The sequence below is a fragment of the Hypanus sabinus genome, chromosome 9, assembly GCF_030144855.1.
Source record: "Hypanus sabinus isolate sHypSab1 chromosome 9, sHypSab1.hap1, whole genome shotgun sequence".
In the NCBI taxonomy this organism is placed as follows: Eukaryota; Metazoa; Chordata; class Chondrichthyes; order Myliobatiformes; family Dasyatidae; genus Hypanus; species Hypanus sabinus.
Genome location: NC_082714.1, coordinates 140334930 through 140348443, shown reverse-complemented (window position 1 = coordinate 140348443; position 13514 = coordinate 140334930). Strand labels below are relative to the sequence as shown.

General features: G+C 40.0%; 1 protein-coding gene across 1 annotated transcript in view; it reads left to right on the top strand.

The window, feature by feature from the left end:
- Window positions 1-13514, top strand: part of soga1 (suppressor of glucose, autophagy associated 1) — a 125248-nt gene that overhangs the window by 57932 nt on the left and 53802 nt on the right. The window contains exons 4-5 of the mRNA XM_059980704.1: window positions 8135-8197; window positions 10748-12034. Of these exons, the coding sequence (XP_059836687.1) occupies window positions 8135-8197; window positions 10748-12034 (1350 nt within the window). The remainder of the gene's footprint in view (window positions 1-8134; window positions 8198-10747; window positions 12035-13514) is intronic.

Below are 13514 nucleotides of genomic sequence, written 5' to 3'. Positions count from 1 at the left end.
CTGGGTTTACGGAGTTAATTTAGTAGTGTAGGTCTGGGGTTGAAAGATTGTTTCAAATATCAGCCCCTTGTTTACTCTTAATGTAAACAGGTGTGAGTTTGTGAACAAGGGATCCTGTGGGGTGGTGGGGAGGAACTAATGCTCAGATTCAGAATCCGGTTTGAACTGCAGAGGGTGGGCAGGAAGGAAATGGGTACCACTTCCTAAAACTTGGGAATGGGAAGCATTAGCCCCCCCCCCCCCCCCCAAGAGCAAGTAGTGAACAGCCAATTTAACACCAAGTTAACTTTTAATTAGTTTGAACTGTTTAATTTCACAATGTAGAGTGATCTCCGCTTCAGTAGTTCCACATATGCTGGCTGGTGGTGTAGTGGCATCAGCCTTGGACTTCGAGGCAAATGGTCCTGAGTTCAAATCTGGCTCCTTACGTGCTTTCCATCGTGCTGGATTGAGCATTGAGCTCATAACTTGGCCTCATTTTAAAAAAAACACTTGCATGCTATAGAAACAGCAAAAATGCAACGATGGACCACAAGGTGCGAAAAGGAACAACAATAGTTCCAGCGAATCGAGTTTGGACAAAGGCAAAACAAAATGCTGAAAATACAGTCTGTCAGACCACTTCCACACTGAGAGCTCCTGATGGATGGCCACTTGTTTGTTCTCTTGCTGAGACATTGACCTGAATCTTTACCCCTGTATTTCTTTCTTCAAATACTCCCTGACCTGCTGACTATTGGAGCACAAGAAATGTAGAGCTTTGTGTGACAGCATGAAGCCAACAAAACAGCAGTGAGGAGACTGAAATTAGCTTCCAGGACAGTGGAACTGGTGTCTTTAAATATCGGAATTGCGTACAATTAAAATACTTTTCTCTTGTCTTACTTTGGGGGGTGGTTTGGATTATATATCTGGCCTTCCACAAAATTTTTCCCATCGCTGATACAGAAAGTACTAAATCTCTAAGCTGTTATTTAATCAGAATTGTATACATTGAGGTCTAATTTGAATAACTACCCCTATTTTTACTTGGATAAGAAAGCCTTGGTTTATGGGTACTTTATTAGATTGTTAGGCCACTTTCATGTTACCATGTGAAGAAACATAACCACATGTATTCAGCCAGAAAGACACTATACCTAATATTTACTGAAATTGCTGACTGAACTGCAAATTGAAGTATAGTAAATTTATAGCGATGCATCTACACAATGCCATTTTCTTGCTTAGTCCTGGGAATATTGTGATACTGTTGGGCATAAATTCTAGCATGTGAATGTAATATGGGACTGTTCTGAACATTATTAATGATCTCTGTGGAGAGAATTTCTAAAGCAGCCTGTCTGGAATCTGATAATCTTTGTGATTATCAAAGGGCTCGAAAAAAGCAACGTAACGTCGTAAACCAGCGAGTTGTTTGTTATGTCTTTCCACTCACTGGGAAAACGAAGACACTTCCTTCTCCCTTATTAGAGAAAGAGAGAGCCTGTGGTATGTTGTATTCCGGGTGAAACGTGAAGTCTTTGGGGTAACTGCAAGTCTGTGTCTTTGCTATTGCTTTGATGACGCTTGAGTGCTTGGTGGCAGATGCCAATGCTTTTTTTTGTTGGTGGGGGGATGGGGGATTGTCACTCATTGCTGCTTACTCGCAGGAGGGAGGGGAGCTGGGGGCGGATTTGGGGTTCTGTCATTCATTCTTTGGGGCACTCCTGTTTTCATGGATGGTTGCGAAGAAAAAGCATTTCAGGATGTATATTGTATACATTTCTCTGACATTAAATTGGACCTCTGAACCTTTGATATTTCAGCATCTGAACTTTGATTTTATTCAAACAAAGTTGAATTGACTGGACTCCAAGATCCAGGTGGTAAATGGGAAGCATTTCATTGTTACTTCTCAACTCTCTATCTATGAATGATGCATTTGATTATTGCAGGTTAGTAAACTTGCCCTCAAATAATTGGATGACATTCTAAAATACAGAGTTCAAAAAGTTCGAAGTAAATATTATCAGAATACATGTATGTCACCACATACAACCCTGAGATTCATTTTTCTGCAGGCATACTCAGCAAATCTATAGACTAGTAGCTATAATATGATCAATGGAAGATCAACCAGTGTGCAGAAGATAACATACCGTGCAAATGCAAATATAAATAATTAGCAATAAATAATGAGAAATTAAAATACAAGATAAAGAGTCCTTAAAGTGAGATCATTGGTTGTGGGAACGTTTCAGTAGATGGGCAAGTGAATGGAGTTATCCCCTTTTGTTCGAGAGCCTGCTGGTTGAGGAGTAGTAACTGTTCTTGAATGTGGTGGTATGAGTCCTGAAGCTCTTATACCCTCTACCTGATGGCAGCAGCGAGTAAAGAGCATTTCTTGAGTAGCGAGGATCTCTGATGATGGATGCTGCTTTCCTATGACATTGTTTCATGTCAATGTGCTCAATGGTTGGGATGGCTTTACCCTTGATGTACTGGGCCGAATCCACTACCTTTTGTAGGATTTTCCATTCCAACGGATTGGTGTTTCCATACCAGGCCATGATACAGCCAGTAATTAGCCCTCCACTACACATCTATAGAAGTTTGATGTCATGCTAAATCTCTGCGGACTCATAAGCACCACAAATCTTTAAATGATGCAGCCAATCAATATTTATTATCTTGAGAGTGTTACATGCACAAAGGAAATGTCTGACTGCACAATTGTGAATGTTTCTGATATTGGATAAGATATTTAGTTCAGCTACCTTGTGCAGATTTTTATAATTTGTATTAAATTTCTCATTGGGATTTGGTGGTGATTGATATTTCAGGAATATGCGTGTCATTTGGAGCTGCATGTGTTCGTTTGCAATTTCCCATCTATAGTCTAGTTCATTGAATGAACAGTTTGATGATCATGTGAGTAGATTTTGGTTTCAAGTTGAAACCTACGTTATTTTAACATCACCGCATAAGAATGTATGGAGAAAATCAAGCAATTTTCTGGGATCTGAGCCAAGCTGACATCTCAAAGCTGCTGCTGTGTAACTAGGGAGATGAAATCCTCATTTAACATATGGCAAGATGCACCAGTGTTATGCTTATTGTAAATTGTTAAAGGTTTCATCACATATTTCTCAGGGAACAAAGATATTTATAGCATATAAATTCCCAAGTGTTCTGTTGGTTATTTTTATTTCTTTTAGTTGCTGTTGAAACTTTAATACTGAAAAAATGGAACAGCTTGGTGATAATACATTTTTAAACTGGTCAGTTAATGGTATGATTTCCATTATCAATTGTCTGATCAATAACAGCTTGCTATTCTGGGCACCTTTAACATAGCAAAACAATCCAAAGCACTTTGCAGGAGTGTAGTCAGACAAAATAGCCAAAGAAAAAGGCAACATTAAGATGGGTTTTGCACAGCAGCTTGAAATTGAAAAGGGGGAAAGGTTTGGCCTGAGAGATTTTTGGGTAATATGCTGGAATGGATTAAGACTTTGTTGACTGGTAGGTAATGGACAAGATAGAGGTAGGAAATATGTTCCAGATGCTGGGAGAGTCCAGTACCAGAGGGCATGGTTTGAGAATAAGGGGTAGGTCATTTAGGACAGAGTTCATGAAAAACTTCTTCTCCCAGAGAGTTGTGGGGGTCTGGAATGCCCTGCCTTGGAAGGTAGTGGAGGCCAATTCTCTGGATGCTTTCAACAAGGAGCTAGATAGGTATCTTATGGATAGGGGAATCGAGGGATGTAGGGACAAGGCAGGAACGGGGTATTGATAGTAGATGATCAGCCATGATCTCAAAATGGCGGTGCAGGCTTGAAGGGCCAAATGGTCTACTTCTGCACCTATTGTCTATTGTAGTGGAGAGAGCAAATAAATGGGATGTCCAAATATTGACAATGTGACTATGGTGGTACTACAGTATGTGGGCTCAGGTTCCTCACAATATACATCATGGACTTGAATAAGCTGCCAAATATTCTCCAATTTGTCGGTAAAGCAAAATTCATAGGGCTGTGAGTTGTGAGGAGAAATCAAGGAGGCTAGCGTAGGCAGGTATAAGTATAATGGTTACAAAACTCAGTATCAGGATAAATCTGAAACTAACCACTTTGAAAAGAAAAAAGAATAGCAGAGTATTATTTAAAAGGTGAGAGTTTGCAGAATGTTGATGCACAAAGGGACCTGAATGTCATTGTACTTCAGTCTCTGAAAGCAATCTGTTACAGAGGCATATAGTACAAGGGGTGATTGATAAGTTCGTGGCCTAAGGTAGACGGCGTCAATTTTATAAAACCTGGCACATTTATTTTTCAACATAGTCCCCTTCAACATTTACACACTTAGTCCAGTGGCCGTGGAGCATACGGATCTTGGACCTCCAGAAAGTGTCCAGCAGGGGTGATTGATAAGTTTGTGGCCTAAGGTAGAAGGAGGTGAGTTATTAATCACCCCTCGTATATTGGTGACAATTAGAATCAGAATCAGGCTTAGCATCACTGGCATATGTTGTGAAATTTGATGTTTTGTGCCGGCAGTACATTGCAATACATAATATCAAAGAACAACTATAAATTACAGTAAGAAACAAATAAAAATTAAATTCTATAAGTAGTGCAAAAAAAGAGTGAAAAAAGGAAAAAATATTGAGTGAAAAATACATGGGCTTATTGTCCATTCAGATAATTGATGGGCAGAGGGGAAGAAGCTGTTCCTAAAACATTAAATTTGTGTTTGCGGGCTCCTGTACCACTTCCTTGATGGTAGCAATGAGAAGAGGAAATGTCCTTAGTTATGGAACTCCTTAATGATAGATGCAGCCTTTTTGAGGCATCACCTTTTTAAGATGTTTCCGATGGTAGTAACTTCCTGCAGCTTTTTCCAATCCTGTCAGTGGCCCTTCCAAACCAGACGGTGATGTAACTAGTTAGAATGTTCGCCATGATGCATCTGTAGAAATTTGCGAGAGTCTTTGGTGACATACCAACTCTCCGCAAAATCATAATGAAATATAGCCACTTGCTGGTCAACAAATTCTTAAAATCATTCCAGCATATTACCCAGATCCCTCATCCCAAAACCTCTTCCTCTCTTTGTAATTGCATCAATATATTGGGCCCAGGTAGGTCTTTGGAGGTATTGCTGCCCAGGAACTTGAAGCTGCTCGTTCCTTCTACTGCTGATCCCTCGATGCAGACCGGTGTGTTTGCCCTCAACTTCCCCTTTCTGAAGTCCACAATCAATTCCCTAGTCTTACTGGCTTTGTATGCAAGGTTGTTTTTGCAGCATCACTCAATCAGCTGATCTATCTCCCTCCCTTATGCCTCCTCGTCATCATCTGAAATTCTGCCAATAGTTGTGTCATCAGCAAATTTATAGATGGCATTTGAGCTGTGCTTACCCTTACAGTGATGTGTATAGTGAGCAGTGGGCTAAGCACACATCCTTGAGGTGAGCCAGTGTTGATTGTCAACAGGGAGATGTTATTTCCAACCTGCACTGACTGTGGATCACCTGGTGAGGATCCAGTTGCAGAGGCCCAGGTTTTGGAACTTGTTGATTAGTACTGAAAGTATGATTGTGCTGAACGCTGAGCTGTAATCAATAAATAGCAGCCTGACGTGGGTATTTCTATTGTCCAGGTGATCCGAGGCCGAGTGGAGAGCCAGTGAGATTACATCTGCTGTAGACAGTTTGAGGCTAAAGGCAAATTGCAGCTGGTCCAGGTCCTTGCTTGGGCAGAAGTTGATTCTCACAATGACCAACCTCTCAAAGCACTTTGTCATAGTAGATGTGAGTGCTACTGGGTGAAAAGACATTGAGGCAGTTCACCCTGCTTGTTATTTGCCGTGTCGTAAGACATGGGCAATCATGGTCTTTCCATGACCATGATTGTTCTTAACATTTTTTTCTACAGAAGTGGCTTGCCATTGCCGCTTTCTGGGCAGTGCCTTCACAAGATGGGTGACCCCAGCCATTATCAATACTCTCGAGAGATCGACTACCTGGCATAACTAGGACTTGTGATCTGCACCAGCTACTCATACAGTTTATCTACCACCTGCTCATATGGTTTCATGTGACCCTAATGGGAGTGGCTAGGTGGGTACTACACCTTCCCCAAGTGTGACCTGCAGGCAAACAGAGGAAGAAGTGCCTTATACCTCCTTTAATAGAGATGAATCTCTACCCTGCCACCCAAATTTAAGGAGTTAAACAAATTTCTAAACACAAGGTGTCAGTACGTAGGTGAAGAGAGCACAATATGACATTGAGAGAGAAGGTAATCCATAATTGTCTTGAATATTTTGAAGTCCAGATGGCCTGCTGTTGCTTTTTTTTTGGCTTTTGTCTGCAGAAGTTCCAGAGCTTGGGTTCTGGTCATTGAATGTAGTGATGACAAAGAAATCAATAAGGTCAAAGTAGATGAAAAGGAATATAAAGTAAAAAGCACCACCAAGGTTAAGAAAACGAGCAGCAGCAAAATAATGCCGTGATTTGAACTTGAAAGATTTCTTTAAAAAAGGCACTTGGTAAACCAAGAGCTATTGTCTGTCATCAAACAGAAAAATGATAGGCAATGTAATGAGAATAAAATACCTTGAGTTTTCTTTTGACCCATTTAACAGTAAAGCATTGCCCATTGGTATCTGTCAGAAGCATTTTCTTTTCATGTGCACCTTAATTTATTGATCAAAACCAATGATTGATGTTCTTTTTGCAGAAGTAGGCATAAAACATTCAATGTTGTCCTAATAAATGAATCACCTGAGCAGGAAAGAATTAAAAGCTTAAATAAATATTGGCTGTATCATTAGAAATGAAAGAGAGGAGCATATATGTGATGTAAGTATTTATTCCATTACAAACCAGTAAAATGTTGAGTTGATGGAAAGATAACAAACCAACGAGGATATCTTAAAGTATTTTCAGAATAGAGTGTAATATGGTTAATCAGGCACAATGGGGACTTTCCAAACTATTATTACTACAAACTGGATTTTACTCCTATCACACATAAGCACACTTTATTCCCTTTTTTTTTAAAGATGTAGCACTACAGCATAACAAATTTTCCAGTAAACCCCGTGAGTTCCAGGGATTGTGGGAACAAGTCCCCAGTGAGTTTAAGGGAAATGTAGAAAACAGAACTGCATGAATCAAATGCCTAACAATCAGGATTTCCAAACAATAAGAAAACAAATTATCAGAATTTTACACTGCTGCTCATGTTGTTTCAAAGTAAGTGTAGCATCATCAAAGTGTTAGGCATTACCTGGTTGTGCTCTTGAACATCACTAATTACCCACACTGCATTTTCTCTGTAGCTTTTAAGCTTTATTCCGCAGTGTTATTGTTTTACCTTCTTCTATCTCCATGCACCATGAATTGATCTGCATGAAGCCTTTCACTGTATCTCAGTGCATGTGACAATAATAAATGAATACCAATGTATTTTTGGTTATAAAGTCACTTTCTTATATGATTGGAATTATGAAGATGTGCTTTTAGTTACTAGCTTTTTCCTGTACTAAAGCAGCTGTTACGACTCAACGTCACCATGTGGATTTCAGTGGAAATTGACAACTCAGATTAATTTATGAACAAATCAAAGAAACTTGTTTATCCAAGTTCAAGTGCATCTTGATTGACAAATCATTAGTCCAATTTTGTGTATTCTATCCATGCTTACAGATGCCCATGACCAGTCAGACAACTAAATGAAGTATTATATCACATTCAACCAGAAATAAATGGTGATGTTTCTCTTCCTCTAATACAGGGGTTCCCAACCTTTTGTATGCCATGGGCCAATACCATTAAGAAGGAGTCTGTGGACTCCAGATTGGGAACCCCTGCTCTGCAAGAACCTGATGAGCTAATACTTATCCTTTCAGCCTTTTTACCTCCTCCCTGTTCAGTGAGCATCCACGGTGTAGTTTGTGTATGGCTGGTGTCCTTAGTTAAGTGGTCTGGCCTGTTACAGTATGCTCAGATGATTTTGATTTAATGAAAGCAGGGGACGTAGTTTGTGGAAAGTGAGCAGTGGACAATTGATTTGGTGACTTTTGTGACAGATTAAATCCGTTGATATATAATGAAGCATCCCTTTTTTTAATCTTCTTTCCAGAATTCTTTGAAGAAGAGAAATAGCCGTGTCACCACAAAACAAGAAAAGAAACCCTTGCCACAGGTACAGTTTCACACCAGAAATGGCATTTTACATATTTTTTCAAGTTGTACAAGCTACATGTGGGAATCTTTACCCTCCAAGTAGACGAGGCAGCAGCAATGACTTATGCTTGTATATAAGCTAGTTAGGATGGTTGTTGAATTTATCTGCTAAAATATGTGTAAAGAAAACTGGAATAGAAGTGATGCCACAGACTTGTAATTAGAAGGGTAATTGAAGGGATCATCTTTATAGAGGTGTAATATTTCAAGAAGTTCATTGCTGTGTCATCCTGGCAAAGTGACTGCGCAAACTGAAATGGACAGATGTGATTAAGTGTGGCACTGATATCCATATCTGGAAATATTCTTGTGCATACCACGTTACAGAAGTTTTCACTGCCAGTATTACAGCTGTTGCTGGAGTTCAGAATCTGCTAGTAGCTGGTCAACTGGTTCCAAGGGTACTATATTGCGACAAGTTGCTTGAAAAGCTGTTGGAAAAGATTCTTAGAGATAGGATCTATGGGCATTTAGAGAATCATGGTCTGATCAGGGACAGTCAGCATGGCTTTGTGAAGGGCAGATCATGCCTAACAAGCCTGATAGAGTTCTTTGAGGAGGTGACCAGGCATATAGGTGAGAGTAATGCAGTGGATGTGATCTACATGGATTTTAGTAAGGCATTTGACAAGATTCCACATAGTAGGCTTATTCAGAAAGTCAGAAGGCATGGGATCCAGGGAAGTTTGGCCAGGTGGATTCAGAATTGGCTTGCCTGCAGAAGGCAGAGGGTCGTGGTGGAGGGAGTACATTCAGATTGGAGGGTTGTGACTAGTGGTGTCCCACAAGGCTCTGTCCTGGGACCTCTACTTTTCGTGATTTTTATTAATGACCTAGATGTGGGCGTAGAAGGGTGGGTTGGCAAGTTTGCAGATGACAAAGATTGGTGGTGTTGTAGATAGTTAGAGGATTGTCAAAAATTGCAGAGAGACATTGATAGGATGCAGAAATGGGCTGAGAAGTGGCAGATGGAGTTCAACCCGGAGTAGTGTGAAGTGGTACACTTTGGAAGGACAAACTCCAAGGCAGAGTACAAAGTAAATAGAAGGATACTTGGTAGTGTGGAGGAGCAGAGGGATCTGGGGGTACGTGTCCACAGATCCCTGAAAGTTGCCTCACAGGTGGATAGGGTAGTTAAGAAAGCTTATGGGGTGTTAGCTTTCATAAATCAAGGGATAGAGTTTAAGAGGCGCGATGTAATGATGCAGCACTATAAAACTCTAGTTAGGCCACACTTGGAGTACTGTGTCCAGTTCTGGTCACCTCACTATAGGAAGGATGTGGAAGCATTGGAAAGGGTACAGAGGAGATTTACCAGGATGCTGCCTGGTTTATAGAGTATGGATTATGATCAGAGATTAAGGGAGCTAGGGCTTTACTCTTTGGAGAGAAGGAGGATGAGAGGAGACATGATAGAGGTGTACAAGATATTAAGAGGAATAGACAGAGTGGACAGCCAGTGCCTCTTCCCCAGGGCAACACTGTTCAGTACAAGAGGACATGGCTTTAAGTTAAGGGGAGGGAAGTTCAAGGGGGATATTAGAGGAAGGTTTTTCACTCAGAGAGTGGTTGGTGCGTGGAATGCACTGCCTGAGTCAGCGGTGGAGGCAGACACACTAGTAAAGTTTAAGAGACTACTAGACAAGTATATGGAGGAATTTAAAGTGGGGGGTTATATGGGAGGCAGGGTTTGAGGGTTGGCACAACATTGTGGGCCGAAGGGCCTGTAATGTGCTGTACTATTCTATGTTCTATGAAAACTTCTTTAAAATACAACAATGGCATGTTGCCAACAGTTTTGCAGTTTAATAAGATTATCAAGTCTTCTTATTACAAGAATGTTTAGGTTGCAACATAAGAAGTTCATTTGCCCAAATGGTAGGAATTGTCGGTTGAAGTTAGGAAACCCTAAAAAAAATGCCTGAAATCTTTTGTTGCAGGATCATGGCTTCACTTTTGCAAATGAGTTGTTTCACATATATAATATGAGATGGATAGTTTGTAACTTGTTGGCAATGCTTGTATCCTCCTTTTGTTACATTCAGCAGGTTAAGACCAGCTCATGATCTCAGTATTAGTCTTCTGTTGCTTGCTTACACAATAGGACAGATTTTATTTTTGAATCTTTCAACAACACTTCAATTAAGGCTTTGCATAACACATCTTTCATGTTTTTATGTATGAAGATGATGAGAGTGTTGTCTTTCTTTCCATATTCTGTTTTTCCTAACTGTCTTGTCAATGCAGTTTTGAAGCCAGTTAGCAGGTGAAGTGTCTGAGGAGCTCTGATTCCTCACCCTCTCCTCAGTTAGCTTGCCCCTATTTGCCCGTGATAGGACATTGTCAATATTAAGATATCAGTGCAATATTTTGCAATATATTATTCTTGTATGCATTCAATTTGTTTGACAATTGAAAACCAGAAGGATTTGGCAGCATGCTCTGAACTGTTGAGCATTATTTCCTGGTTCTTGTGAATATTGATATTTATCTTTATAATTTGTAACAGGAGGATAGTGCTGACCTGAAGTGCCAGCTCCATTTTGCGAAGGAAGAAGCTGCCGTGATGTGTAAAAAGCTGACCAAATTAGTAAAGGAGAATGAAAACATGAGAGAGGAACTGGTGAAGTACAACTCTCTCTATGGCGATTTAGACAACTCAGTGTCTGTTGCTGATATTGGGGAGTCTCCTCATGTGAGAGAAGCTGAACTAAAGCTCCATCTAAAGTTGGTTGAGGAGGAAGCCAACATTTTAAGCCGAAGGATAGTTGAACTTGAGGTGGAAAATCGTGGACTCAAAGCTGAAATGGATGAGATGAAAGGTCACTGTGAGAAAGAACCCTTAGGCCAGGACATTAGACTGGGAATCACCAGCACATGCTATGGCGAGTTTGGGGAGAACGTTGGAGAACTTCGGCGTCAACTTCAGTTTGTTGAAGAGGAGGCAGAACTCCTGAGGCGATCCTTGATTGAGTTAGAAGACCAAAATAAGCACCTCATGAATGAACTAAACCATTACAAAAGTGAGTGTAATCAAGAGTCAGTGTGGTCAGACAGTTGTCCATCATTGAACGAGCCTTCACAAGAAGAGCTCGTGTCAGCAAGACACCAGATCACTGACCTCAATGGGAAAGTCAAAAAACTGGAATATGAAAATCGTGTGCTTGTTTCAAACCTTCAGCGTTACGACTTGGCATCTTACCAGTGCCAAAAGTGCTGCAAAGAATTTGATACAGAGGTTAGTGACTCTTTAAATATCTCTTCATCGCAGCCCAGAAGAGAAGTACCAGTAGGAGGAGAAAATGATTTGAAAGAAACTCAGGAGAGAACCTCTGGAAGTGGGAGCAGCAGAACTGCTGATAATGATGACTTCACTGGTCGACTGGGAACAAAAGATCTTGAAATTCTGTTTGGCATTAAAGATCAAGCTGAACTTGTTAGCGAGGTAATTGATCTATTAATCTCAGACACAAGTGGAATTGTTTCTGATGCCAGGCTTAGTTCAGCCATCGACACACCAACACAGTCCTTCCAGGAGAACAGCGAGGAAGCTACCAACGTCAGCGATCCTAATTTAATGAGCAGCATTAACTCAAGGCTTCTTGGCTTAAAGACCGAGTTGGCGTCTGTTACAGAGAAAATTGATAGGCTCAGTGAAAACATCAGAGAAGAAAGTAGGAGTTTGTCCCCTTTACCCCATCTGACGGAGTCAGCAAGTTTCTTGTCCACTTTGACTTCAATGTCTCAGGACTTGCCCATGGATTCTGTAGGAAAAGAATTTTCAGCTGATCTAAAGGTAAAAATGTTTTTCTTTGCTCTTAATACCTGTGGCAACACCTTGGTTTGTCCTGTTACGTGGTGTAATGACCAGTTAAGAGAAGTTTTCTATTACTGTTCCTTAATTTAAACTTTGGTGGCATTAACAGAAAAACTAACAACACATTGCATGTAACAAACACCTTGAATCAGCATAGAGCTTTGTACCAATGAAGTGTGCATGGTACAAGAAGATGATGCATGCATAGGAGTAGAAAATGTATAAATTTCTAGTGAGTTGCCAGGAATTGTTAGTAAAATCTGTTTTAGATTTTAATAACTGTGTTCGCAAAAGTAACACTTGAGTTGCATTACTACTGTTGCTAAATTAAGTATTGTTTGGTGATTAGATCTTTTGTTTTAGACGGTCATTTCTTTTAGTTACCAGCAGTTTGATTTCAAATGGATTGGTCTCAGTGCTCTGAAACCTGTTGCTGTAATCTTCAGTGTAAGTTTCTGGATCGTAGAATGTGCTCATGTCATTTTACAAATTTGTGCTCATGTTGTGGACTTCTGCTAGTTAAGCATTTGCAGATTTGGAATTTGGGAAAATTGGCATTTTTAACCAAATTCCCAATCTATGCTTTCAGCAGGCAGGGTTCAATGTGTAGACCTCAAATTCACAAAATGACCCTGTGTTTGTATATCAGAGCCTGAATTCCCTTGATGTACATTCTGTTTATCTCATGCCCATGTACAACTTGCATTTAAGTTTGTGTTTTCTTAAATTCAGTGCTGAAGCTTCCCCATCAGCCTAGAAAATAACAAATGGGAAACAGACCCATGCATAATGCCTGACATGGGATTAGAATTGTTCCAGCCAGTGCTTGACTTCGAACACAAATGTTCAGATTTAACTATTTGCATTTTTCAAACACTCATGCAAACACGATGCAAATAAAACCGACTTGCTACATTAATCATTTGATTAAAGCAACTTATTAATATCTCAAAATGGCAGCTGAAAATGCGTACAATTTTTATTCTCTCATCAACATGTTGAGGTTCAGCCTCAAAATGTTGCATTAATTACAATTAGTTGTAATATAAACAGGTTCAGATGAAGCAAAGATTTAACTTTGGGAAGGCCTGCACTGGCCAGTATAGTGGAATGAAAAGTTTTTCTGTAATTAACAAATAAGGACAAGAAAAAAACTAGATATTTTTCATTCTTCTCCATGAATGACTTAATTAACAAACAAAAGCCAATTAAGATGTGCTCCTGTCAGAATAGTTAAAAGGCAATATCCATCTCCTGTGAAAGTATGATGCCTCCATTATTGAGATTACATAACTCAGCATAGACCAGGGATCTTACTTTAATTGATGGCTTCTCTTAGGAGACATGGCACTCAGCCTTAACTACACGTTAATGACGTGACAAATATTAGTACAGTAAAAGACTCTATGTCTCTTCGTTAACTCGCATAGACCCTGAATTAAAACTTGAACTAAAACCT